This window comes from Suncus etruscus, chromosome 20 (genome assembly GCF_024139225.1).
Source record: "Suncus etruscus isolate mSunEtr1 chromosome 20, mSunEtr1.pri.cur, whole genome shotgun sequence".
In the NCBI taxonomy this organism is placed as follows: domain Eukaryota; kingdom Metazoa; phylum Chordata; class Mammalia; order Eulipotyphla; family Soricidae; genus Suncus; species Suncus etruscus.
In genome coordinates, this window is record NC_064867.1 from 31246085 (window position 1) to 31272975 (window position 26891).

Below are 26891 nucleotides of genomic sequence, written 5' to 3' on the forward strand. Positions count from 1 at the left end.
CCAGCCAGGGTTTAGGGAAGTGGCATCTGTATGGCAGAGAGGCGGAAATGGGACATATGGGACATGCTAGGCACAGCACCCCAAGTATCTTAGTATCTTCAGGGCTCCACTCTGGAGCCTGAGTGGCTGGTGCAGCACTGACCAGTGGGCTTGCCTGTCACTCATGCTCCCCTCTTCCCTACAGTTTGTTGAAGTCGAAGGACAGATCACGTCCTTGGTTGATCTTTACCCATCCTTCCTAAGGAAGGGTTACCGTCGGGAAATCTTCATCGCTCTCATCTGTAGCGTCAGCTACTTGCTGGGGCTGATGATGGTGACGGAGGTAAGTAATCGACTGTCCCCTTGCTGGCCCTTTGTGCCCCCAATATTCTTTCTCTTAGAGCCAAAGGGGACTGGACTCCATCTCCTTGCCCCCCTCCCAATCAGGTAGGTCCTGTCTGCCTTGGCCTTAACATCTCTATGGCCACCCAGCAGTGGTCCCCAAAGACCAAATCCAGGATTATCTTTCGGCAGCCTTGGGGAGGGGTCCAGGAGCTCAAGCACTTTTAATAGACACTTTTTTAACATGTTTTGCATGTTTAAACATGTTTTAGCATGTTTTGCAGCAGGCCTGGAGGGGAGCTGAACACCTGTTAGGTTCTGCAGACTGTCTGTGCAGGACCATGAGAAAGCCCCACTCACTCATTTTGATTTTAGTTTTATGGGGCAGGGGACAGACATACTTCCCCAGCAGTGTTTAGAGGTTCTTATTCTCTGACACATCTGAAAAACCATCTCAGACAGAGCAGAGTGGATCATGCAGTGCAGAGAATTAACTGGTCCTTTTACCTGCCTACCCCTGGGTCTGAGACATTTCCAAGGCGAGAGCAGCAAGGAAGGACGGAGGTTAGGGCATTGTCTGCAGGAGCAGGATGGGGGTGCTGGCAGGAAACAGGCCAGAGAAGAGGATCCTTATACTGGAAGAGTGTGGAACTCTCCCCAAACCTCCCACCCCCAGCTGCCCAGAAGTTCTTCCTTCAGTAGTGACATTACTTGCCATCTTCTATAGCGCATATGGTAGGGACAGTGAGGCTCCTGGGAGATCGGGCTCAGCAAATCCACTTTTGCCATTTTTCTTTTTTTTTGGTTTTTGGTTTTTGGGCCACACCCGGCAGTGCTCAGAGGTTACTCCTGGCTGTCTGCTCAGAAATAGCTCCTGGCAGGCACGGGGGACCATATGGGACACTGGGATTCGAACCAACCACCGTAGGTCCTGGATCGGCTGCTTGTAAGGCAAACACCACTGTGCTATCTCTCCGGGCCCGCCATTTTTCTTACTTCACTTCAGCAGGTCACATTTTGCTCTTATTTTTCTGGTCAATACATCTTAAACCTTATTTGAGGGTATTGGGGCCATACCCAGTGGTATATAGGACTTACTCCTGGCTTTGTGCTCAGGAATCACTCCTGACAGGGCTCAGGGACCCTGTGGGCTGCAGGAGATCAAACCCAGACCAAGTGCCCTACCCACTGTATTATTTCCAATTCCTATATCTGGTCTTCAGAGTCCCTGCCCAATTTCCTCTTAGGGTGGCTGTTTCTTATTGATGTACTACGGCTCTTTGTATATAAAGGGGATATGCCTTGGAACTGACCTGTCATCCCTCTCTCTCTCTCCCCCCGCAGGGTGGCATGTATGTGTTTCAACTCTTTGACTACTATGCAGCTAGCGGTGTATGCCTTTTGTGGGTTGCATTCTTTGAATGTTTTGTTATTGCCTGGATCTATGGTGAGTACTGACACTGCCTGTCCTTGCTGTGTGGGGTCTTTGGTTAGCAGCTTCAGGAAGTGAGTCCTGAAGGGGACTTCTTGAGTCCCAACACCAATGCCCGTCCCCTCCTGGACTCCCTCAGGCTACCCCTGCCCTTCACCTGTGACACTATGCCGAAGATACAAGACAGGACTCTCTGTCCTGCTCTGGGACCCTAGAAGGGCCCGTTTCTACCTTCCTAAGACCAAACCCTGAGAGTTTGGACATCTAAGAAGAAAAATACAGGAAGCCTAGTGGCATTTAAGTCCCATCAGTAGCTGCTATTTGTGGGGCTCTATGGGGTGGCAGGCACCTGGAGGGAGCCCCCCCATGAAACCTCTCATCCCAGCTGTGTCCTGCACTCACCACTTCTCCTGTCCTTTGCAGGCACTGATAACTTTTATGACGGTATTGAAGACATGATTGGCTACAGGCCTGGGCCCTGGATGAAGTACAGCTGGGCTGTGGTCACTCCGGTTCTGTGTGTTGTAAGTTCTCTCCTTTCCCTCCTCCGTGGCTGTTGACTTGTCCCCTTGGGCCTGTGCTATGCATTTGGCTGTCCCATGCAGTTGCGGGGAGCCTGGGTGCCATGCTGCTCATCTCGAGTGAACTCTGGAGGACGAGGTGGAGGATGAAAGGGGGGAATGTTGTGGGGTAAAGTGAAGAGGACATTCTTGGCAGGGAAATGAGTCCGGGTACAGGTGGGGCTCTCGCTGAGAGGAATGTGGGTGAGGCAGCAAGAAATGTAGGGGCTCTGGGCCAGAACCTTTTAGATCCTTATTAGGTTTGAGGGCCTTTGAGATCTGGGCACTAGAGGCCCAATTTCTGGAAGAAGACAATGTCCTCTGAGCAGGCCCCACAGAGAGATGTCTGGGGAGTTTGAGAGCAAAGAGCTTCATGCCTGCCTTGCACCTCTGACCAGTCATGCCCTGAACATCCCTCACCCATGCCCTCTGAGGCTCTGGCCCAGAGGATTTCCCTGTCAGTGCTGTGGCTCTGAAGGCTGGCTGTGTTCCCTCAGGGAGTCCACATGACAGACTATGCCTTGCCTATAGGAAGCAAATGCTGAGAAACTTGTGGAGAAGTTCTCCCTTCTGTGATTTCTGCGTCCCCATCAACATAAGCCAACGTTACCTTTAACTCACTTGAAGGAGTTCCCAGCCCAGTAGGGCCCTGGTTCCCACTTTGGAAAAATCACTGGCTCAGGGGCCAGAAGCAATAGCACAGCAGAGAGGGTACTTCCCTTGTATGTAACCAACCGGGGTTTGGTCCCCAGCATCCCATAAAAGATCCATTGAACCTCTCCAGGAGTGATTACTGAATGCAGAGAGAGGAGCAACCCCTGAGCACCTCCAAGCCTCATATGGTTCCCTGAGCACAAAGCCCAGGAGTAAGCCTAGAGTATTGTCGGGTGTGGCCCAAGTCCCCACCACAACAACAAAAAAGAAAACAGTGGGACTCTTGGTGAGGGTACTTGACTTGGTCACCAGTAGAGAGGCAGGGGAGCCTTTGAGGGGGTCGCTGTGGTTATTTAATTGGATTGTGAGGGGCAGCGTTGCCCCTATAGAAGTCAGTGCCCGCAGCAGCCAGGCATAAGGGCAAGTTTTCTCTCTGGGACCTAGCAAGGAGAGCTGGGGGCCTGGCCCTCACAGAGTTCCTCTCCCCTCAGACCCTGGCCTTTCTTCCTCCTGTCTCCCTTCCAAGAGTAGATAAGTCAGTGGGGACCTTGTCCAGGGCTGCAGTGAGAGGGCTTGAGTGGGGCACACCTCCTCAGCCCATTCCCAGCCTACCTATGGAGACAGAAAATAGGGTGGCCAGACTTAAATTATAGCAGAGGCCTGTGGGGGCTCCTGTGACTCCATCTCCATCCCCATCTTTTCCTTTATTTTTTGGTTTTTGGGTCACATCTGGCAGTGCTCAAGGGTTCCTGGCTCTATGCTCAGAAATCACTCCTGGCAGACTTGGGGGAACATATGGGATACCGGGATTCGAACCACTGTCCTTCTGCATGCAAGAGAAACATGCTATCCCCCTTCCCCACTTTTTTGTTTTGTTTTGTTTTTGTTTTTTGTTTTTGTTTTTTGGGTCACACCCAGCGGTGCTCAAGGGTTACTCCTGGCTATCTGCTCAGAAATAGCTCCTGGCAGGCACAGGGGGACTATATGGGATGCCGGGATTTGAACCAGCCACCTGGATCGGCTGCTTGCAAGCAAACACTGCTGTGCTATCTCTCCGGCCTTTTTCTTTATCTTTAAAGGATCGATCGATTGATTGATTGTTGGGCCACACCCAGCAGTTGCTCAGGAGTTACTCTTGGCTCTGCACTCAGAAATCAGCCCAGGCAAGCTGGGGAACCATATGGGTACCAGGAATCGATCTGGGTCCTTTCCCAGGTTAGCCAAAAGCAAGGCAAATGCCCTACCGCTGTGGTATCTCTCCAGCCCTACCCCATTTTTTTTCTATTTTTAGTGTTTGGGCCACACCTGGCAGTGCTCAGGGGTTACTTCTGGCTATGCACTCAGAGATTACTCCTGGTAGGGCTCAGAGGATCATATAGAATGCCAGGGACTTGAACCCTGGGTCAACCACAAGCAAGGCAAAAACATCCTACCTTGGTCCAAGATGCTGCTTCTGTTGTTCAAGTCCTGCCCAGAATTTAAGCCCAGGCCATCATTCTCATTCCCATACCTGGGGCTTGCACAAACTCAGAGATCCCTCCGTACCCCTTCTTCCCCTGTTCCAGGATGTTGAGAGTGAACCCTGGTGGTTGTGCTGTCCAGGGTAGGACAGGGGATGGCCAACACCTTCTCTGCACTTGGAGTGGTGTGAGAAATGAGAGGAAGATGATGGGTACAGCTGTCCTTGGGGACCTTCTGACCTCCCTATTTCCTCTCTACAGGGATGTTTCATCTTCTCTCTCGCCAAGTATGTCCCCCTGACCTACAACAAAGTGTACAAGTACCCCGACTGGGCCATTGGGCTGGGTTGGAGCCTGGCACTGTCGTCCATGCTGTGTATCCCTCTGGTCATGGTCGTCCGCCTGCTGCAGACGGAGGGGCCGTTCATGGTGGTGAGTTCTTAACACTATGGTACTCGGGCATTTGGACCTCTCTAGACCTGCCTGCTGTGTCCCCGAGACCTCAGTGGTTCCCTCGAAACAATTGGAGGGTGGATGCAGAATGCAGGGAGAGGGGTTCAGAGAGATAATTGGGGGTAAGGTGTTTGCCTTTCATGCTGAAGGATGGTGGTTCAAATCCCGGTATCCCTTATGGTCCCCTGTGCCTGCTAGGGACGATTTCTGAGCATGGAGCCTGGAGTAACCCCTTGAGTGCTGCTGGGTGTGACCCAAAAAACCAAAAACCAAAAAAAATAAAATAAAATAAAAGGCAGGGAGAGGAAAAGGGACACCACCACCACCCCCAAAGTGAGAGGCATGAGATGTCTGGGTAGGACCTGGTTTGCAGAGAGGTCAAGGGACACATTAGTGTCTCAGCTCTGGATTTGGCAGCAGGTTGGACAATGATTTTTTTGGGTTCAGGCTCTGACTAGGACTCTGGGTACCCAGGAAGAGCTACAATTCTTAGTGAATTGTATATACAATTCAGAAGAGATACAATCAGAATACAATACAGAAATACAATCAGAAGAGATACAATTCTTAGTGAAGGCTGTACCCAGCCAAGCTCTCAGTTACCCGGCTCAGCCCAGCTCAGCCCAGATGGTGCCACTCTACCCATAGTGAAACCCAAATGCCCAACCCTGGATGCTGCCTCTTCCTTGGCAGTCCCTCCTACCCCCGCCCCAGCACCCCGCCTTAGAAACCCCCAACAATACTGGACATTCCAGGCCTGTCAAAGCTGGGGTGCTTTCCAAGAAATCCTTTTCTTAGAATCTCCCTTAACCTTTGGGCTTGGCTCCAGGACGCTGCTGTTTTGTTCTGGGCCGTTTTTTATTGTTATTCTCTTAAAAATCTGGAGCCAGGATGTCCTGGGGCCCGGCTCCCCTGTGGGCTGGGCCAGTTTCCGTGGGCAAGGAAAGGCCTGGAGATGTTGGCGGTGGGGAGAAAGGGAAGCGGCTGGCAGGGGGGGCTGAGGAGAAACTGGGGAGCTTGGATTCCTCCGGGGTTCCTGCAGCTGGAGACTCATTGTCTTTCTCAGTGGACACTGGGCACACTCGAGGCGTCAGCCAGACCACACTGAGTGAGCCTGTCCTTTGTTAAAAAGCTGCCATTCTGGGCCCAGGCCCACCTCCTTCTCTGAACAACCTTCCAGAATGCCCCCACTATCAAGAAATAACAAAAAGGTTTGCTGGGGGCACAGCAGAGGTTCTGGGGTGTCTGGTCTAATGTGTCACTGTCCCTTCAGAGCCTGATTTTAAAAAGTGTCCCAGCCTAAATTCAGAGGTTCAGTCGTGTGGGGGAAGAAAGAAAAAGGAAGGACAGAGGGGTGAGAAATAGATTGTACCTGGAATTGCACCCCAGTCCATTCATACAGGCTACTTGCCCAAGGCAGCTGAGCAGCCCTCTGCCCATCTCTGCTTTGTACCCTCTACCCTCCCTGCAGGCCTGGGGAGCAGGATGCCCTCCCAGACATGAAGCCCACCCATATAGATGGAGCCTCTGTGGCCTTGGTGCACCCCCCACTCTGTTGCATCTGTGAACAGGCAACGAAAGGGAAGACAAAATCCTTAGGTCTGAATTAATTGTCTCCCAGTCCTGCTTCCGGGCTCCTCACGCATTGGCATCTTTCGCCCATCTTTAGACCCAAACCTGGCTTCTCCCTGTACAAACAGTTTATTGCAGGGAGCACCGGAAACCCGGGGCAAGAGAGTGGATATGGACACAATTGCAGGGGTCCAGGGAATGTGCTGTACTCCCCAGTAAAGAATCAAGGCCTGTATACAACCTTGGCCATATAGACGGGCAGCTTTTAGAAGCCTCAGGAACTGGGAAGCCAATGGGATAATGAGTAGTTCAGTGAATGAGGGGGAAAGGAGCTTGGAATTTGGATGGGTGGATCTGGAATCATTTGGACAAGGGATCTCCATAGCCCTTCCTTCTTTCAAGGTGTTTCCTTAGGGATTGACATGGGAGATGCAAAGAGGGAGGGTGGCATTTGACCAAAGACCCAACAGTAGGTAGGTAGGTAGGTAGGTAGGTAGGTAGGTAGGTAGGTAGGTAGGTAGGTAGGTAGGTAGGTAGGTAGGTAGGGGAATCAGAAGGGTGTGAGGCCAGGAAAGGATTCGATCCTCACTGTCTCTCTCTGTCCTTTCCTTCTGCAGAGAGTCAAGTACCTGCTAACCCCCCGGGAGCCCAACCGCTGGGCGGTTGAGCAGGAGGGGGCCACACCATATGCCGGCGCCCACAAGCCCCTGAGCATGAATGGTTCCCTCATGAAGCCCACCCACATCATCGTGGAGACCATGATGTGAACTCGGCCCGGGACTGCTTCATGCTGTTTACTAACATTAGATTCTCATAGGACCAGGTTTACAGAGCTTTATATTTGCACTAGGATTTTTTTTTTAATTGTCACAGAAAATGTTACTGTGTGTATGTGTGTGATATTGTGAGTATGTGTGTTTTGTTTTGAATTTTTTTGGGGGGAGGGGGGTGGGATATTTTGTACAAAAAAACGAAACGAAACAAAAAAAAAACCAAAAGAAAAACCCCATGGGCAGATGTCCGGGGCAAGGCAGAGATTTCATATTGAATTAGATGTGTTTTATGGGAACTTGGTAATTATTTCTTTGTATTTTTTTTTTAACCATAGAACTCTGTAGACACACACTTAGAGGTCGCCATCACTTTACCACTTGAATCGATCTCCTTGCCAGCAATAGATCTCGTTTTTTCAAAAGCAATTCTTCGGTGCTTGCATAGCTGGCAGAGTTCTGCTCCCCTCTCCTCCCATACACACACCATAACCACCCAGCCCCCGGACAAAATATAGATCACAAGGTAGAACTTTGCTGGGATAGCAGGTCTGGGTTTATTTGGGGTTGGTGGCACCTCTAAAACCTAGTTCTAAGAGATTAGCTACGGGGAGTTTCATTCTGCCACACCAGCAGGACTGGAGAAAAGAGGGCAAGCATGGGGCTTGGGGTCCTTCCTTAACTCTTGTCCTGGCCAAGAAGAGAGATGCCAAAGCTGATAGGCAGGCCCAGAGAAGCTCCAGGTGAAGCATGGTACAGGAAAACTCAACTTAGAGAGGAGGGCCACTTGCCAGGATGCAGAGGGTCAAATACCTGCTAAACCCCCAGAAGCCTAACCTAGGGAGACTGAATTATGACCCCTGCAAAGCTATCACCAGAACCTCCCAGAAGAAGGTGGCATAGAGTAGGGCACTTCAGGCCTCCTTCTGAGGCTGCTATATAGTCTATCCTCTCAGCCTGTCCCACAAGAGAACAGGACACAAGCCAACAAAGATGGAGCTCAAATCTCTTAACCATCTACCACTAATATCACCATCATGCCCGCCATTGCTGGCCCTGTCTGGTCCTCCCTCAGCTGCCTTCTGAATCTACCTGATTCAGAACATGAGCATGGGAGACTTCTAAGGGGGTGCTTTGCTCATCCCTCTCACCTCCTCTCCCTGAGACCAGGAAACTCCTGGCAAGCTCTGGTTGAAGCAGTCCCCATATACGCACCTCTAGTCTAGCCCAGGTATCCTAGCTCCAAGCCAGCAAGGCCAAGTGTATCTTTGGGGGGAATCATGGAACCTGCGATTGGGGGGACTCCCCACCCACTCCCCCAGCTTGGGAACAAGAGCACCCCCTTGCTGGTGGCATAGCAGATGTTGAAACTTCCTTTGCCAACCTGCCCTCCCATTGGTGTTGTTTACCAACTAGGTGGTAGGAGAAGCCCTCATTATCTGAAAAGAAGGGTGGGGTGGCTCTAGAAATGGCACTTCAGAACTGGCTCGCTCAAGAGCCAAGCATAGAACAGTGATCCTCTGAACCCGAAGAAGGACCAGGCCCGTCACAGCAAGCCTGCTCCCAACCTGGCCCTAACTGCCATTTCAGCAATCACTTCCCAGTTCAGAATCTAGATGAAAACAAGACCCAGAAGACAGTCTAGGTGCTGGGGGCTTGGAGCAGAAATCCAGCCAAGTGGTTCTACGGGGTGGTGGTGGGTGGTGGTGACTCCTTCTGAATTCTGGAAGCCCCCTCCCCAAATTCGGACAGAGAGGAGCCCTGCGAATGCCTTGGCAGTGTCCTTGGCAGGTCGTCCCGTGTCATTTTTCCAAAGCGTGTCTTCTGCCAACCCCCTACCCTATGCTTTCCAAACCCGTCCCCAGCCCGCACGTGTTCCTGGATTTTGATGTATTTATGGTTGCCCTGTGTCTGATTGGATTGTGTTGTTGTTGTTGTCTTCTCCTTTTACCAAGTAGCAATGTGACCTGTTTTTCTTTTTCTTATCGAACTGTAGTGAACTAACTAACCGCTGTCACTGATTGGGGAGATGGATGTAGGAGTGGTGGGCAAGTGGTAGGCTGCAGAGACCTGGGTAGGGGTGGGTGGTGATTTTAGGCTCAGCGCTGACCCACCCTGGGCTTATAAGGCTGGTATTTGAGGTTGATAACACAGGACATCCTTCTGGACATGCCTCTTAAGTCCCAGACCAAATTCTAGACCAAAGATGCATTCAGATCAAGTCCCACGTCAGTCACTTTCTCCAATATGGCGCCCCGAACATCGCTGGTGACATTTGTCTCTGCAGCCTCCCTTGTACACTCACTCTCGTGTATCGGCAACAGTTGGCTCTGTGAGAACATGTAACAAAGCCCGACTTCTATGTCCATATAAAGGAAACTTGTCGCTGGTGCTCCTGTCCCTGAGAAAAGGGTACTCCACCCAGGCCCAGACACCAAATCTGGAAGGGACTCTGGGAAGGGGGTCTGTAGGGTGCAGAAAGAAATTGTTAGGGTCTCTCCAGGTAGAACTTCGATGGGACTTGATTTATGGGAATGTGACAAGCCTCCAGTTGGCGGGGGCCCACCACCCTGACCTGGCTTGGCCCAGAGCTATCACCTCTGCAGAAAATGAAGCTCTGATCCTAAGTCCTCATTCTTGAAGCCCAGTACATCCAGAGGAGGAAAAGCACAAGGGGGGAGAACGAGTCCCCCTTCACTCAGCATCCCAGGTCTGGTGGTCCCTGCTGCAAAGCCTTTTCTGTTAGCCCTTTGCACAGAACTTGCCTGGGACCTCAAGTCACCTTAATGTGCCCCTTGTTTCATTCAGAAGTTGGGGTCCTCCTGTGGGGGTGCTAGTGTGAATGCCAGGTCCCTGTGGGATGGATGGAGTCTCTTGTAAGAGATTGGGCTTAGAATTAGAGGTATTTGGCTCTATTGGATTTTTTTTTTAAACCCAATTAATTTACAATTCCCACACAACTGTGACTCTGAACTTAGCACAAAGGAAAACTCAGAATTGGGTCTTGCCTCCTTCCAGGAATGTCTGGCTCATCAGGACATTTTTTAAAAAGAAAAAAGTCAAAATATTTTTAAGCTATTTTAAACTTTTGTAAAAAAAAATGAAAAATAGAAACCAATCCGTCTACAAGAGACTCTCATCTGAGAAGGAGCATTTATATCTGAATAAGATCCTTGTTGTGTAACTCAGTCTTACAGCATCCAAGCTTTTCTGTATAAATGTTTGATGATATGAACCCCGCCCTGTCTTTTGCAGGGTCTTTTCTTTTCTTCCTTTGCTTTTTAGATAAATATGTATATCAATATTTTAAATTCATCTTTTTTTTTTTTTTAGCGTTTGTAATCACAATAACCTGAAAATAAACATTTCCTTTTTAAAATCCAAGCCGTGTGGATTCTCTTTGGCAGGCACTGTTGTTTCTTGAGTGTTGCAGTTGAAATAAAAAAGAAACCTGGGTGGGTCACCTATCTGCTTCCTCCAAAGCTTGGTATATTGAGGGGGGGACCCTGTTCATTGGATGTCAGGCCCTTTCCACTCCTGGGAGATCTCTAACTACAGCCACAGTTTGCCCATCGCCCCCTTGTGGGTGCAGGTGGCTAGAGGAAATTCAGTCATATTCCAGGCTGCTTCATCTCCAGCTCAGGCTAATCCCATCATGTACCCAGAGGTGGGCATGCTGAGATCCCAGGAAAAGGGCATGCTGCCAGGATGTGGGCGAGTGACCTGCCCAGGAGGGGTGTGGATGATCACCTCAGAGCTTAAGATGGCAGCACACAAGAGCCCTCAATTTCGGGGGGGGGGGGGAAATAACTGATGTTGGAGGAAGTGGGAGACGTTGGGACTATTAAGGGGATCCTGGAGGTGATGAGCTATTGAGACAACTCTCCTGCCCAATGTCCACTTCCTTTTACAAATTGGCTCGTGGGTCTTTCCTCAGCTTCCAAGATGCAAAAACAATTTGAGTGATTTGTTCATAGGCAACTTTTGCTTCAAATCATTCTGTATGTCACCTGTCCCAACACCCTCACACCCCCATCTTTTCTTTGGTTTTTCAATGCCTCTGCCAGCCTTTACCTGGTTTATATGGGTCACTCTGAGCTTCCTGTGTGTCCTGGGATTGATTACATATAACCTCTGATTTATTTCCCAACTGTAGTTTGTGTTGGGATGAAACTATTGCCACCAATGACGGGTATAAGGAGGGTCCAGGGGATTCTAACCAAACCCTGCACAGCTTGGAAATCTGACGTGACCCCCTTAGTCCTGTGCCCCCTGTGCCCCCAACTGTCTCATTCTACTTGGCCCCACAACAGTGGGCCCAATACCCTCCAGGCCCAGATCTCTCTCCTGTGAAGGTGCTCCAAGGGCTATGTGTGATCTAGTCCTACTTAAGACTCCACTCAACACAGGATACCCAGTGACCCAACTTCGTGCCACCCACTGGGCTCATCCCCTCCTTGGAGTCGACTCCATCTTGTGGAGCTCAGACCCTTCTCAGGCTCATGTTAGTTGTGGCACTTGTTTCTTTTTGTATTGTTCTTCCCCTGGGTGAGCCAGTCCCACAAATATTGGTACCAGTGTCCACTCTTCTCACCTCCTGAGCTGAATACACACACACACACACACACACACACACACACACACACACACACACACACACACACTCCCTCACTCCATCACTGTTTCAGTTCTTCTGGAATCATAAGACTTGCTCGCTCATTCCCTAGACCTCAGCCTCCTGTGCATTGGGCAGGACCCACTCTGGTTCTGGGGACAGCATGGCAAGTGACTGGGGAAAAATACCTCAAATCCTGTGCAAGACCCCAGTCTTGCCACATTTAAAAGGAATAATAAAGAAGCAGAGCCCTGACTCCAGATGCATTTGAATTTGTTTATTTTTTAAAAATCCCAGCCACCTTTGCTCCAGTGGAACCAGGGGACAGAGCTGCGTACGCCCTACCCCAGGCCCTGGATGGCCTGGCCCATGCCCTATTGTGCTTCTCGACGGCCCTAAGAAAACCCCAGGTAGAAAAATACTTTACAAGGAATATGCTCTAATCTCAGCCAGAGAAAAATACAGCTTTGAGGGGCAGGGCCATGTTGCAAGGGCTGGACCCAAAACGCAGGCAGGCAGGACACCCAGGGAGGGGTGCTGGGAAATGTCTGGAACAAAGGACCCCAGGAGAAGCTGGAGGGAGTATAGTATTGCATATAAGAAGCCTGGCTGGGCCAGGGGAACCCGCCTGGTTGCATACATCTGGGGAACGGGCGGAGAGGGGGTCTGAGTTTGATGAGGGGGCAGGAAGAGGACCCGCCCACCCACCCTGACACCCACCTTTCCTGGCAGAGGCCCAGAGCATGTGCCTGCCCAGGGCATGTCCCTCTCTCCCCCCCAGTGGCCTGCCCCATCTTTATCACATTTGGTCTTTGCTTGGTGCCCTGCGATCTGAGAGCTGAGGCTCCACGCAGCCAGTGACCCCTGAGGGGTTCTCCAGGAGGACAGAAAGGGGTACAGAGAAGAGAGGGGAAGTGCTGGGGGATCCTGTGGGGAGGGAACAGAAGGTGCTGACACTGACTTGGGACATTAGTACCCACTCAGAAACTGTTAGCCTCTTCACTGCCCTGAGGGTCCCCCAGAAACCCAACAGGTATATCCTGATCATGAAGTCCCCGGCATTTTGGGATGAGGGATGGTACAGGTGGGAATGGGTACCCCACTTTCCTGAGACTTCCACAAAGAGTTGGGTGGGGGCCGAGCAAAACCCTAGCCCTGCCTCCTTCAGATGGGGTGAGGGTGCCACGTTCTTTCAATAGCAAAGGGGCTTCTAGTCACAGGAAACCGTGGAAAATGATTTTCAGGGATGCTGGTACTTCCAGATTTCTGAGGAAATCCAGTTCCTTGAGCGACCAACTGGCTCCAGCCAAGTGGGAGCAGCCATCTGCAGCCATGCGTCTGTTTCTCACCTCTGCTTCTCTGCTACTACTAGAAGTTTCCAGAACCATCTCTTATGGCCTGTCCTGTATTCTCCATTTCCCGCAGGTCAGTGGCCCCAATTGCTCCTCTGCTCGTGAGGACAGATGGGTGCCCACGAGAAATACCAGCTGGGTCCAAGAGTCCAGAGGCCTATAGTCAGGCTCCATAGCGGCAGTCATGGATGCTTTGGATCAGAAACTCAGCAGACCCAAAAAACTTGTACCCTCAGAACATAAGGAATCTATGGTTACTAGTGAGTTCCCCAAACCCCAAACGCCAGAGCTTGGATGGGGGGTAGAGGTGGGTTCTGACCCAAGTTTCACCCTTGCTGACAGGCAGTTCCAGATGAGGGACCCCAGCTCAGCTCCCCCCGAGACCTCCCCTTGTTGCCAAGAAACCAGCCATCAAGAGTCCTATGACTTCCCCAGGATGCCTCACACCTCACTCACTGCACGGGGGGACATTCCAGCTCTACTGCTTGCCTCCTAGAATGGGGGGCTCACTCCCTGACACCTACTCTCAGTTCATGGTGCTACTGGATAAAGTGCTGCTTCTGCTTCTGCTGTCCCCCCAACACTGGCACTATCCAAGGAGATGCTACGGGGAACCCCAGGACATTCCTGTCCCCACTCCTCTTAACCAGGACACTTCTGGGCATCTTAGAGTCCAACATAGGCAAGGACTTAAATGTCACAGCAGTAGGGCAGGCATCTTGCTCCTGGTCACCCAAGACCCCACAGAATTGGGGCTAGGAGACAAGTTGACTTCACAGCATCCGGGGACTTCTTGGGCTTGGGGCTCGTGGGGTCCTCCCACTGGTGGCTATCGGGTTCCGGCTAATAACCAGCTCCAGGACGTCACCAGCCTCAGCCAGGAGTGGCACAGCCAGGCAGCAGTCAAAATCCCGTGTGCGAACATGGTTGACCTGTAGAGGCAGAGCCAAGGGTCACTCACCCTGGCCTTGGGGCCCCTTTGGCACCCACTGGGGCTTCCCAGAGTAGCTGTTCTACCAGAAGGAAGTTGAAGGTCATGTCCACACCCTCAGCCACCTGTCTAGACCTTGGTTGGGAGCCTATCTGGTTTCTGTTTGACTCTTCAAGCTGATTTCCAAGCAAAAGTTTTTTTTTTTTGGGGGGGGGGGGGTTCTCCTGGCTCTGTGCTCAGAAATCGCTCCTGGCAGACACAAAGGACCATATAGGATGCCAGGATTCGAACTCCCTGAATCGTGCATGCAAGACAAATGCCCTACCACTGTGATATCTCTCGGGCCCACACTGGGTGATGTTCTTGCTGTATTTATGCTCGATTTGAATAAGTCTGCTCACAACTGATGGAGCTTTGTTAATGTAAATTAGTTTTTCCATTGCAATTAAGAATGAAAAACTGGGGCTGGACAGATAACGAGGTAGAACATTCGCCTTGCATGCAGAAGGACCGTGGTTCGAATCCTGGCATCCCATATGGTCCCCCAAGCATGCCAGGAGCGATTTCTGAGTGTAGAGCCAGGAGGAATCCCTGATCGACAACAGGTTTGACCCCCCCCACCCCAAAAAATAGCACCTGGTGCGAAGAGAAGGGACTGGGGTGGGAGACGGGTCTGGGGGTTGGGCCAAGGATGGCCATAGCTTGCAGTTACCCACAAACTCCTGCACCTCTTCAAGCAGTAGGACTGTGGAACTGATCCCAGCCATGACCTGATTCTGTTTTAAGCCTCTGGGCCCTGAAGGGGGAGTCAGCCCACTTGGGGTTCCACCATGAGCTGGTGGAAAGGGGTACTAGCCCCAGAATTACCTGAAGGACTCTGTCAAAGGGTCGCAGGCCTCCACGCTGGGCAGGGCCACCGGGCCGCACAGTATGGACATACACGCCCTTCTCCAGGAGCCCGTCTGAGACGCTGAACCCAAAATCGTTCCTTCCGGGGTCCTTGAGCAGAGTTATCTGGGAGCAGAGGGAGGAAGCTCTGACTCACTAACCTTTGTTCCCAGTCCTTTTCTCCCCCTCAGCCTTGTCATACTTTCAGAAGCCACCCATGGAGCTTCTTCCTGGGGACTGATCCCTGCCATGGTGGTGTCCAATACTGAAAGACTCAGGAAGGGAGGGCTCCTTCCTCATCTTCCTTAGCCCCTGCTTCCAGCCTTGAGTTGAGATAGAGCCCCTGGCATTCCCCCAACCCCAACCTGTTCCCCTGAGCTTAAGGAAACTCAGAGGCTGTTGAGAGCTTCCGGTGAGTTTTGTCTTCTCTGTTTTGTTTCTCTAAAGAGTGACTTGCAGATGGCAGGAGAGGCTGGAAGTTGTTCTCAGAGAGTGAGGGAGAAGTAAGCCAGGCAGTCTGTCTCTCTCTCTCTCTCTCTCTCTCTCTCTCTCTCTCTCTCTCTCTCTCTCTCTCTCTCTCCTCTCTCTCTCTACTCTCTCTCTTCTCTCTCTCTCTCTCTCCAGAATCTGCCTTGTAGGATCAGCAGGGAAAAGCCAGTGGCTTCAGCAGTCACAGCTACAGTGAGGCCTGGCAGGTTCATGGCTTCCTGGTGGACAGTAAAACCCAGAGCAGTGGAGGCAGCTACAGCCCACACCAGTTTCCAAGAGTTGAGATGGCTAGAAACAAGCAGGACTGGGGCACAAGCAGTAGGGCTTTTGCCTCGCACATACTAACCTAGGACAGACATGGTTCGATCCCCAGGTGTCCCATAGGGTTCCCCCAAGCCAGGAGTAATTTCTGAGTGCATAGCCAGGAGTAACCTCTGAGCGTCACTGGGTATGGCCCAAAAGCCAAAGCCAAAAACAAAACAAAACAAAAAAGAAACGAGCATGTTCAAAAGTCCCCTACACCCACCTTGTGCATTTCCAAGGGGGGCGGCGGTGGTGGCAATAGCAGTTCTGGCATCTCATCAGGGGCAGCTCGGACCTCACAGCCCCTTCGCCAGGCCCGGGGGCCAGGCCGACCCTCTAGGGCTATACCCTGCACTGTGCCTGTCATGATGGATGCCTGCAGGGGACAAGACAAGACAAGGATGTTCCAGCGACTTGTATGACTGGCTCTAAGTTCTTAGCACTTACCCTTTGCAAAGTTAGAGTTTATCTTCTTCTCTATCGTGTTTTGAGACACAGACAACACCATCAACCTGCCCAGCACACCCCACAATCCTCCATCATACAGACGAGAAATGAAACCCTGGAGGGATTCAGGTTTGAACCTAGAGTCTGGAGTCACCTCCAAGAGTCTTTACCACTCGACTCAGTGGTGAGCCAAAGAAGTAAGACACAGGCTGGAGCAATAAATAGTACAGTGGTGGTGGTGGAGGGGCCACTGGCTTTGCACAAGGTTGACCTGGGTTCAGGCCTCAGCATCACATATGGTTCCCACCCCCTCAGGCCCCCAATTTGCCAAAAGTGATCCGTAAGGAGAGAGCCAGGAGTAAGCCCTGAGTATCGCCAGGTGTGACCCAAAGAAACAATAACAAAAAGCAACACACAATCACAAACTGCAGTGAATTCTTGAGTGTGCAGTGCGGGGAGGGGGTTGATAGGCAGATGCAGCATCAGGGTATATGGGGGTATCCCATATCTCAGGCTGCACTGAGCTGAAGAAATCTGAGCAAGAGGTGAGGAGGGGCAGATGGAAGAGCCAATGTGAAGGCCCTGCCTGGAAGGATCTGGAAAGATGCAGCTAGAGGGTGAACTGGATGAGTAGGGTTGGGGTGTGTGGGTGGGAGTGGGGTTTGACCCCCCCCAGTACTGTGCATTACTGGAGGTACTGGGGGGGGTCACTGAGTACAGGGAGGGTGGGAGGGGTGGCAGGGCGGACATGTGAGTTTCTAAGCATCTTTCATTTACTAAGTGTAGTCTGGGTCTCAGAGGCATAATGGCTGGGTCCGACGTGGGAAATGAAGGATATTCATGGGCTGGGGGGCACATGAGACATGCACAGAACATAGTCAGAGATGCAGGTGTATCCCACACCTGCCAGGCCATACCTCCAGTTCCCTCAGCAGCTCCGACTGACCACAGGACTGCAGGTCCTCCAGGGCCTCCCCAAACACACGCCAGATGCCCTCCTCTCGGGCAGGGCCAGCCGTGGGGCTGTAACGCAGGAACCAGACAGCATCAGCTCCTGGTGGGTGGGTGGGAGGGCTAGGGGGGGCCTGCGGAGTCTTCGGGGTTCAGGGCCCAGCGATGAGGTGCCACGGGGTGGTGGGCGAGCAGGCAAGCGGGCAGGCGGGCGGGTGGGCCTCCTCGGTGGCACTGCTGGGGCCCTGGGGGCAGTGGGTGGTGACACGGAATGGGAGGGCGGTGGGGGGAGAGAAGACGCAGTGAGGGTGACCCGGACAGGTGGTAGCCAGTTAGAACAGGGGCAGATGAGACGGGGTGGAGTGCGATGACACAGGACGCCTAGGAAGAGAGACGGACAGACAGACACAGACAGACAGATAGACAGGAGTTCCATGGTGTCGTCCCACGGGACAGCTCTGGACCCCACCCTGACATGGTGAGACAGGGACAGAAGGGATGGGGCAGCAAGGACACAGATGAATGAGGAGATGGAGTGTGTGCTGGGGAGGGGCCATGGGGCACCCCCAACTCCCAGCCTAGGATTGGAGAGCCCTGTCCAGCTACGCCCAAGTCCCATCCTAGGGTTGGGAGCCCTGTTTGCCTTTCTCCTGCTGTATAGCCCTGGCCTTTTAGAAAGTTTACTGGAGTCCCCAAAGCATCTTCTGACAAGCCCCATGGCTGGACTCTGCTGGATTCTAGGACAGGCAATGGATACCCACTTCTTCCCACTGACAGACTGGTGGGAAGACAGACGGAGACCAAAGGGCCTTGGGGTGAACCCACTCATTCCTTGGGCCTCTGAATCAGTGTCTCATGAATGCAGGACTATGGAGGTAAACTGGCACATTCATCACAAGTATCTGGGTGCCTTATAGAAGGTACAGGGCCTGTCAATAAACAGGGGGATGTTAACACCACTAGGAAGTTCCTGCCAATGGTGTGTGAAGATCAGAAAGCACCAGCGAAGAGCTGGGCTGTGAAGAACAAGGATATCCCAGGAGAGGCAGGGGCAGAGCTCTACCACAGGCACAAATGTTTTTTGTTTGTTTGTTTGTTTGTTTTTGTTTTTGGGTCACACCCAGCAGTGCTCAGGGGTTACTCCTGGTTCTACGCTCAGAAATCGCTCCTGGCAGGCGCCGTGGACCATATGGGATGCCAGAATTCAAATCACTGTCCTTCCGCATGCAAGGAAAACACCCTACCTCCATGCTATTTCTCTGGCCCCGGGCACAAATGTTGAGGTAGCCCCAGTGAATCCTTCATACACAACCTCAACCCCCTGCCTGTTATGAGATTGTGGCTGGGCTCCCCAGAACAGAGGTCAGGATGTAGACAGATCTGTCCCTCCCTTTATATTTTCCCCTGCAGATCTCACTATGCTCCCTTCAGCTTCTTTCCCCATGGTGGCTTTCTGGGTGGGGTGGGGTGGAGTGGGGTTCTCCACTAGCTCAGGGACCCCCTGGGGAATCCTATCACCCCTCAGAGGAGACTGGGACAGCCCCCTTTATTCCACAGACCTTGCTGGCGGCCCCCACTCCTCCTCTCCTTCCAGGAAGCTCTCATCAGCAGGGGTGATTGTGCAGCTACTCCTTCGAGGCTCCGGGGGTGCAGGGCTGCTTCTTGATCTGCTGGGGCGCCACTCATGGGGGGCCAGGCTTCGGGCAGTGGCCTGTGGCACATAGGGACCTGGCCAGAAGAAGGATGGTGAGCTGTAGTTTGTTTTCTTCCTGCCTCGTGCTGTGGGGAGCCTAGCTGATGAAACCTGGGACATAGGACACCTCAGTAATTCCTAATCTGGTCACCCACGTGACCAAAAGGCCCATGCCTTGAGAACAAAGGAAATAGACAAAAATAAAGTAATTCAGAGCAGCCCAATATATCCAGCCAGAAAGAAAAATATAGAGTTTGCCTTTGTGTTAGCAAACATTATTAAGAACTCTGTTTGAATCTTATGCCTTTTAGTAAAACGTGCTCAGGTCTACCTCTGCCCCTCCCTACTACCTGCCCCAATTTATGCTAATAAATGCTTGTAACTGTGATTGGTGTAAAATTTGTAACACCCCTGACGTGTTTCAGCCCTTAAAAGCTGATCCCCCAACAATAAACTTCCCTTTTTGAACAGCATGTGTTGTCTTGAAGGCTTCTTTTACTAATCTCTCTAGTTCTTTTTTACAGGTCGGTTCTGCTCGAGTGAACCCACTAATAACTAGCAACTTTCATCTCCACACCCCCGCGGGTCGGGGGACTCCCACGAAAGTTGCAGAGTGGCGCCCTGTGGGAGCTCGAGTTACAGAATCTGATCGGGTGGCAGAGTGCGACGAGTCCGGAGCTGAATTACGTCAGGTAAAATAAATTAAAGCAACGTAATTTAGTTAGTCTAATGCCTAGGTAAAAACCGCCACCCCATTACAGTCCCAGAGTAAAGATGGGAACCAGCCCGAGTAAAGGGGCGAAAATTATTATATACAAGAGAAACTAAGAAGTAGGAAGGTTAAAAGTTAAAGAAACTTGTTAAAATTTTTGGATCTGCTCAAAAGCATTATTGTTAACTCAAATCTTAACCCTAAGAGCTTGCAGATTGTGAAAAATGCTCGGGAAAACTTAATAATGGCCTCCAGTGCCGGCTCCCAATCTCTCCAAAGGAAACTCAAAGAAATGTGCTCTCTCTCTACCAGCGTTTACCCCTCCCTTCGAGCTGTCGCCTCAGCTCCCCGGAGGCAGACTCGGCAACAACCTTGCTCTCCCCCCCTGCCTTCCTGGCCAGCTGCCGTTTTAGCAATCAGCTAGCAGGGCGGACACCCCTCCCCCCGCTAGCTCTAGCTCGCTGCTGGAGCTCCCACAGCCCCTCCGGCTGAGGATCCGGCTGAGGATGTCGAGGCAGCAGCCCCAGATCCAAAGCTCCCCAGAGCGCCCCATTCATAAAACCTTTTGGTGTTTTAAAAATTTAAATGTACACACAGGTATTAAAATCTGAGTCTTTTTATATTTCTATTAGAAAATTTATTTTAATTCTTAAGGTATTTAAAAAAATGTTAAAAATAATGTGGTTAACCTTTTTAAATAATATAGTTAATTTTATTGCAGTTAACACCCAGGTGTGCTTCATAATACCCTTAGTTTTAATTTTGTGCTAAAGAAATTGTTCTTTACCTTTGCATTACAACAACTATCCTTTTAAGTGTATTCAAAAGGTCAGCACATTATACAAATCTGTACATTTGTGTCAAAGTAAAAAAAATCTAGTATTAATAAAAATATATATATTTAATTTTATAAGTAATATTATAAAAGCAAATTAACTAGTATCAAATATAATTTTGGTCTTAAGTTCTAGGTGTAAAAATGCATCAAATGTCTTTATATTTTATAATGTCTAAACATTTTGTTAATTTGGTATCTAATATTTTTTACAAATTATTCACTTAAAGTCTTCAAAGTAAAAACGGTTATTTTTTAAAGTCAGTTTTTTATACCTTTAATAATCATAGTTCATGCTCTCGTGTTTAATCATAAAAATTTTAACACTTTATTACAGCTATCTTACTATTCTACTGTGAAACCAATTTATAACAAACCTGTTCATTTTCAGCAAATAATATCATACTTCACAGTGGAAACTCCTTCTTCAGTGCTCCCCTAACCATTTCACTTAACAAAATTTTTTTTAATTGCTAACATTTTACTTCATGTTTTAAATTTCAAATTAGAATTGTTTTAAAAATGTTTTGTGTTAAAGCTAAACCTTAAAATTTATTTTCAGCAAAGTTCCACTCCAGCTACATTAAAAAATTTTTTTTTACAAACATGCCGGCTAAATATTTAAAAGCGCTTGTCAATTTTTCTAATGCAAGTTTTAAATAAATCCTCTTGTCTGTTCATGTGTGTGTGTTATGTGTGAAAGTGGCCACAATGTTGTGTTTCGTGTTGTTTGTTTTGTCTATTTGTTATTTTTGCATTTCATAATAATACAATTTTTAAAGTCTTATCCATTTTTGAAATTTCAATTAATTTTTTTATCTGGCTTAGTCTGGTCATCTAACTAACTGTAAAATCCTGCTAAAAAATCCTGTGCTAAGCCAGCTTTGTCCTAACAGCATGGCAGAAAGTGTGGGGAATGGTAAAATCCAAAATTTTTCAATGGCCATCCGGGATAACTTTTCCCTGAAAAATTTCTGAACTTTACAATCCCCAACTTTCCTGCTATGTGTAATTTAAGGCCTATAAAATATAAATTTGTAGCAAAAAAAAAAAAAAATAGCATCTAGCTTTAAAATATAACTAATAAGTTTAAAAAAAAATCATTTAAGTTCAGGTTAAAAGTTTTTGAACAATTGGCTATCATTAATTATAAAATTTTTTAAGGCTAAAGTCTGGCAAAAGTCAAAAGGCATTCCTGTGGCATTCAAAAATAATCATTTTACCTCCTGCCAAGTTGTTTTCTTATAAACCTCCTACAGCTTCCTGCAGTCCTGTCCTCATTCACTTCAAAAAAGCCTGCCACCCCACCTGCTAGCTGCAATTCCTGCGGACCTGTTTCTGACTAACTCCACCTTTGACAATGCTGAATTTGGTACTCTGCCTGGCTGTCCTTAATGCCCACTGCCACCAACCACCCCCTTCGCACCAAGGCTTCATTAATTTGTTCGCTACACTTGACTCTCCCTTGCAAGACGTTGACAACACCTCTGGTTCCTTCCCTTCCCCTTTTATGGCGCCGAAGCTCTTCAGAACTCTGCCTGCTTCCCCACCCTTCCAGCCCATGCTGTCCTCCGAACCCCCCTCCTCTTCTCAGCTCGTCCTTGTCATAATCAACGCCTCCGCCCAGACGCCTTCGGTACCTGCTATTCACCCACCTCACCGGCCTAAATTGCTGCCTTGACACCAACCTTCTGCAATGCGGTATGAAGCTTCAAAAACGTGGCTTAACTTTAAAACTAGTGGTGGGACTTGAACTTTGCCCCTTGGTACCCAATATGATTCCCCCTATTGAAAATTGTAATCAAATTCTTGTCGTTGATTTCTCCTTTCAGTTCATAATTGCCCCCAATTCAACGTTTTTTGCCTGTTTCACTGGTTTATCTCCCCCATTGTTTTACATTTGTTTCTTTAGTCCTAGAACTACTGTGTTTTGGTTGTTTTAATGCCAAAATTAACTGTTAAATCAAAAATTGCCTTATTACCTCTTAAATATAACTTTGTCTCTCTCCCGCTGCAGTATAAAAACAAACATTGCCTCCACCCCAGCCTTATTGAAAGGCCTGGGTGTTACTGGTGTAAGCACAAAAATTTATTCATTGGTTCATACTCTAAAATCTGTTAATGCCTCATAACTGTTGTTAAAAATGTTTACAAACTTAGAAAAAGTTTACACTACTTAACTGTTCAATCCCTAGCAGTATTAGAGCAGAAAAACTGCCGTGGTTTAAAATTAACTTTTTTTGAGGGAGGGGGAAATTTGTGTCATCCTTAGAATAAAATGTTGCTTTTTAAAATAAACTTGGCTTAGCTAGAGATAGCATTGGACTTGTGGAGGAAAGTCTAGAGGATAGAAATAGACAGAGGGATTAAGATGAGTCCTGATATAAAAATTGGTCCTCTACCTCATCCTGGCTGTCTAAGCTGCTACCTAATTCGGTCCTTTCATTGGCTTTTTGCTAATTTTTCCTTTGGCCCCAAGGCATTCTGTCGCCTCACAAGTTTGTTAAAAATCCGGTTACTGAGATTGCCCTAATGTTCAGTATAGGTCCAATATCAGTGGCTCTCCTAAATGCACCCCGAAGAACTTGAAGCCTTGGATATACCTCTGAGCTTTAAGGAGTTTTGAGTATCTGGCTAAACGCCCCTGCTTGCTCTGCTCCTGGCTGTGGAGATGCCCATGACGGGGAATAGTTTGGTGCCAGTGTCTGGGTGCAAACATGGCATTCCTAATATTTTGCGCGCAAAAACTTTTAATTTGGTCTCTTGTTGCCATGTCCAGAACTGGAAGCCCACCAAATAACCTAAGACAGGTGACTCCACCCACTTTGCTCTTCTTCTTTTATTATTACAGTAAAGGGGGAACTGTGGGGAGCCTAGCTGATGAAACCTGGGACATAGGACACCTCAGTAATTCCTAATCTGGTCACCCACGTGACCAAAAGGCCCATGCCTTGAGAACAAAGGAAATAGACAAAAATAAAGTAATTCAGAGCAGCCCAATATATCCAGCCAGAAAGAAAAATATAGAGTTTGCCTTTGTGTTAGCAAACATTATTAAGAACTCTGTTTGAATCTTATGCCTTTTAGTAAAACGTGCTCAGGTCTACCTCTGCCCCTCCCTACTACCTGCCCCAATTTATGCTAATAAATGCTTGTAACTGTGATTGGTGTAAAATTTGTAACACCCCTGACGTGTTTCAGCCCTTAAAAGCTGATCCCCCAACAATAAACTTCCCTTTTTGAACAGCATGTGTTGTCTTGAAGGCTTCTTTTACTAATCTCTCTAGTTCTTTTTTACAGGTCGGTTCTGCTCGAGTGAACCCACTAATAACTAGCAACTTTCATCTCCACACCCCCGCGGGTCGGGGGACTCCCACGAAAGTTGCATCGTGCCAGCTGGGTATATCTTCTCTGGGTCCAACCCATCACCTCCCCAATTTCCTGTTCTTGTCTTGGGGTCCCAGGGCCCTGTCCCTGAGACCCTCTGCCAAAGAAGGAATCAGTACGTTTGGCCTCTGAGAGCACACCCTGCTAGTCAGTGATGACCAAGTACTGAAGAAGAGGCAGTTGGAGTCCTAGAGAGCAAAGCCCAATGTTGGGTATCACCAAAGCCTCCAAGAGGCCTTGCTCCATCATTGGCCTAAGGTGGGCCCTGGGGAGTCTCTGTGGTTCTGGGGAGCAGATACTAGAAATTAGACTCAGCTGTGTAGAGCCTGCTCCAACAGCCACCTGTGGGTCTCAATATGCACAAGCAGGCAGGGAGGCATCTGAGTTGTGTTTGGGGAAGAAAGAAATGGAGGAAGGAAGGGAAGAAAGAAAGAAGGGAGGAAGAAAGGGAAGAAGGAAGGGAGGAAGGGAGGGAGGAAGGAAGGAAGGAAAGAAGGAAGGAAGTGAGGGAGGGAATAAGAGAGGGAGGTAGGAAAGAAGGAGGGAGGATGGAGGGAATAAGAGAGAAGGGAGGGAGGAGGGAGGGAGAATTGAAGGAAGGGAGGAAGGAAGGGAGGGAGGGATGAAGGGAGGAAGAAGGAAGAAAGAAGAAAGAAAGATAGAAAAAAAGGAAGAAGAAAGGAAGGAGGGACGAAGGAAGGAAGGGAGGGTGGGAGGAAGGAAGGAGGAAGGGAGGGAAGGAGGTAGGAAGGAAGAAGGAAGGAAAGAAGGGAGGGAGGAAGGAAGGAAAGAAGGGAGGGAGGAAGGAAGGAAAGAAGGGAGGGAGGAAGGAAGGAGGAAGGGAGGGAGGAAAGAAGGAAGGGAGGGTCGGAAGAAGGAAGGGAGGGTGGGAGGGAGGAAGAAGAAAGGAAGGAATGGAGGGAGGGATGGAGGGAGGAAGGTAGGGAGGGAGGGAGGAAAGGAAGGGAAGGAGGAAGGGAGGGAGGTGGGAGGGAGGAAGAAAGAGTCAGGAATTTCTTGAACAGCCCATGTGACCTGACCAATGATATGTATGGGGGATGGCTCATGGTAGAACACTTGCCTAGAAGCCACAAAGCCCAGAGTTCAATTCCTGGTACAGTCCCACATGCTGATAATGACTACACTGGTGCCACTTCTTGGACAGCACCATAGTGAAGTCAATACCCCCGGTCACTACAACATTAGCAAAGGGGAACAGACAGGGCTACGCTGAGCAGCCAGGGCCTCTGGGAATGGCCAATATGGCCTCATTAGAGAGGCCTTCTGGATTTAAACTCCAAAGGACAGAGGAGGAGGGAGATACTGGCAGTGGAAGTACACTGAAAGGCCTAGCAGTCGAGGCAACCTGAGCATAGACATTTATCCTGGGGCCCTGAGGTGTTGTTACCTGGGCCCCCAAAACCACTCTCAATGGCTGAGCCATCCCAGGATTCCACAGCACTGTCCACACTGGGCACGGCGGGTGAGAAACGAGTGGCCAGTGGCCCCCCCCTGAGCGCCTCGGGCGGGTCCTCATCTACGTCGCTGGCCTCACTCAGGCTGCAGGACTTGAGGGGCGGGAGGGGACCTGGGAGGGAAAAGGGGTTGTCACCACCCTGACCTTCGACCTCAGACTCAGTGAGTCACCAAGGCGGTCAATAGGACACGAATGGCTGGAGCGGGGACCACTAAGAGCAAACTCATTTCACAGATGCAACGACAGAGATGGGGAGAGCGAGACCCAATCCGAGAATTCATGTTGGCCTGCCAGTGACAGCCATCAGGGCCACATGTGGGGAAGGTGACAGGGCAGGGGAAATGACTCGAGGGCTGGAGCAATAGCCTGCCACATACAGGGCCCAGGTTCAAACTCGGGCATTTAATTGCACGCAGCAATTAAGCAGCAAGAACCAAACCATCATTTGAGCTTCCCAGCACCAGTGGGACGAAGAAGCAGGTGAGGTGGAGCCTAGAGAGACTGTCCCCACCCCAGGGGCAGTGTGGCCCGGGCTACCACCTCTCTGAGCCTTGTTTTAATTGTCCTAGGCACCACCCCCACCCCCCGCCCTTGCAGGAGTGAGTGAAGAATTTGGAACTAAGGACATGGAAAGCCAGCCTTGGAGAAAGTCCCCTTCCTAATGTGGGCGTGTGGAAGGCTCACAGTCCAGCTGCTTCTTGATCTTCAAAGTAACAGTCTCTCCGGCCACCTGTAAGAGGTGGATGGCCTCACTCAGGGGTCGGCCCTTGAGGCTCACGCTGTTGATGGCCAGGATGCGGTCCCCAACGTGGATAGCGCCAGTCCTGGGAAAGGGGTACAGTGCAGGGGGTGAGAGTCAGACATCCGTAGCCTATGAAAGGGAGCTGTCTCCAGGGAACTCAGAAATCTCAAATTGAAGCCTGGAGGACTCAGGTAAACCTAGCTGGGAAATAAAAAATAGTCCGCGTGATCTTGGGTTGAATCAAGAAAGATATAAAGTCTAAAACCAGGGACCAGAGCGGTGGTGCAAGCGGTAGGACATTTACCTTGCATGTGCTAACCTAGGATGGACTGAGGTTCGATCCCCCGGCGTCCCATTTTTCCCCAAGCCAGGAGTAATTTCTGAACACATAATCAGGAGTAACCCCTGAGCACCACCAGGTGTGGCCCCAAAACAAAACAAAAACAAAAACAAAAACAAAACAAAAAGTCTAAAACCAAAGAAGGGTTTATCCTGCCTGATTCTAAGATCAGGAACTGAAACCAGCATCCAGCATGAGCCTTTTTTTTGGTTTGTTTTTGGGCTACACCCGGTGATGCTCAGGGGTTACTTACTCCTGGCTATGTGCTCAGAAATCATTCTTGGCTCGGGGGACCATATGGGACACCAGGGATCAACCCAAGGTCCGTCCTGGGTCAGCCACGTGCAAGGCCCTTCCGCTGTGCTATCACTCCGGCCCCCAGCACGGATCTTAAACAGAGCTTAAATTCTACATATTAGCTGTCAAATACTAGCTATGTGATCTTGAACTGGTCTCTTGACTTTATGGAATTTATACTTCTTTTCTGGAGAACAGAAAAATGACACT

General features: G+C 49.8%; 2 protein-coding genes across 3 annotated transcripts in view; one reads left to right on the plus strand and one right to left on the minus strand.

The window, feature by feature from the left end:
* Positions 1-8189, plus strand: part of SLC6A6 (solute carrier family 6 member 6) — a 73852-nt gene extending 65663 nt beyond the window's left edge. The window contains 5 exon segments of the mRNA XM_049766563.1: positions 185-322; positions 1666-1768; positions 2177-2277; positions 4689-4859; positions 7070-8189. Coding sequence (XP_049622520.1) covers positions 185-322; positions 1666-1768; positions 2177-2277; positions 4689-4859; positions 7070-7219 — 663 coding nt within the window. The 3' untranslated portion in view covers positions 7220-8189.
* A 3910-nt stretch (positions 8190-12099) lies between these two features.
* The window catches only part of GRIP2 (glutamate receptor interacting protein 2), a 98779-nt gene continuing 83987 nt past the window's right edge, over positions 12100-26891 (minus strand). Inside the window, exons 18-24 of one of the 2 annotated variants that reach the window (XM_049766496.1) lie at positions 25987-26126; positions 25234-25413; positions 18758-18926; positions 17165-17270; positions 16024-16176; positions 14988-15134; positions 12100-14121 (exon numbers count right to left, since the gene is read on the minus strand). In XM_049766496.1, the coding sequence (XP_049622453.1) occupies positions 13963-14121; positions 14988-15134; positions 16024-16176; positions 17165-17270; positions 18758-18926; positions 25234-25413; positions 25987-26126 (1054 nt within the window). In that variant the 3' untranslated portion in view covers positions 12100-13962. Of the gene's footprint in view, positions 14122-14987; positions 15135-16023; positions 16177-17164; positions 17271-17310; positions 17580-18757; positions 18927-25233; positions 25414-25986; positions 26127-26891 lie in introns of those variants that run through there. The other variant, XM_049766497.1, reaches the window with a different exon arrangement.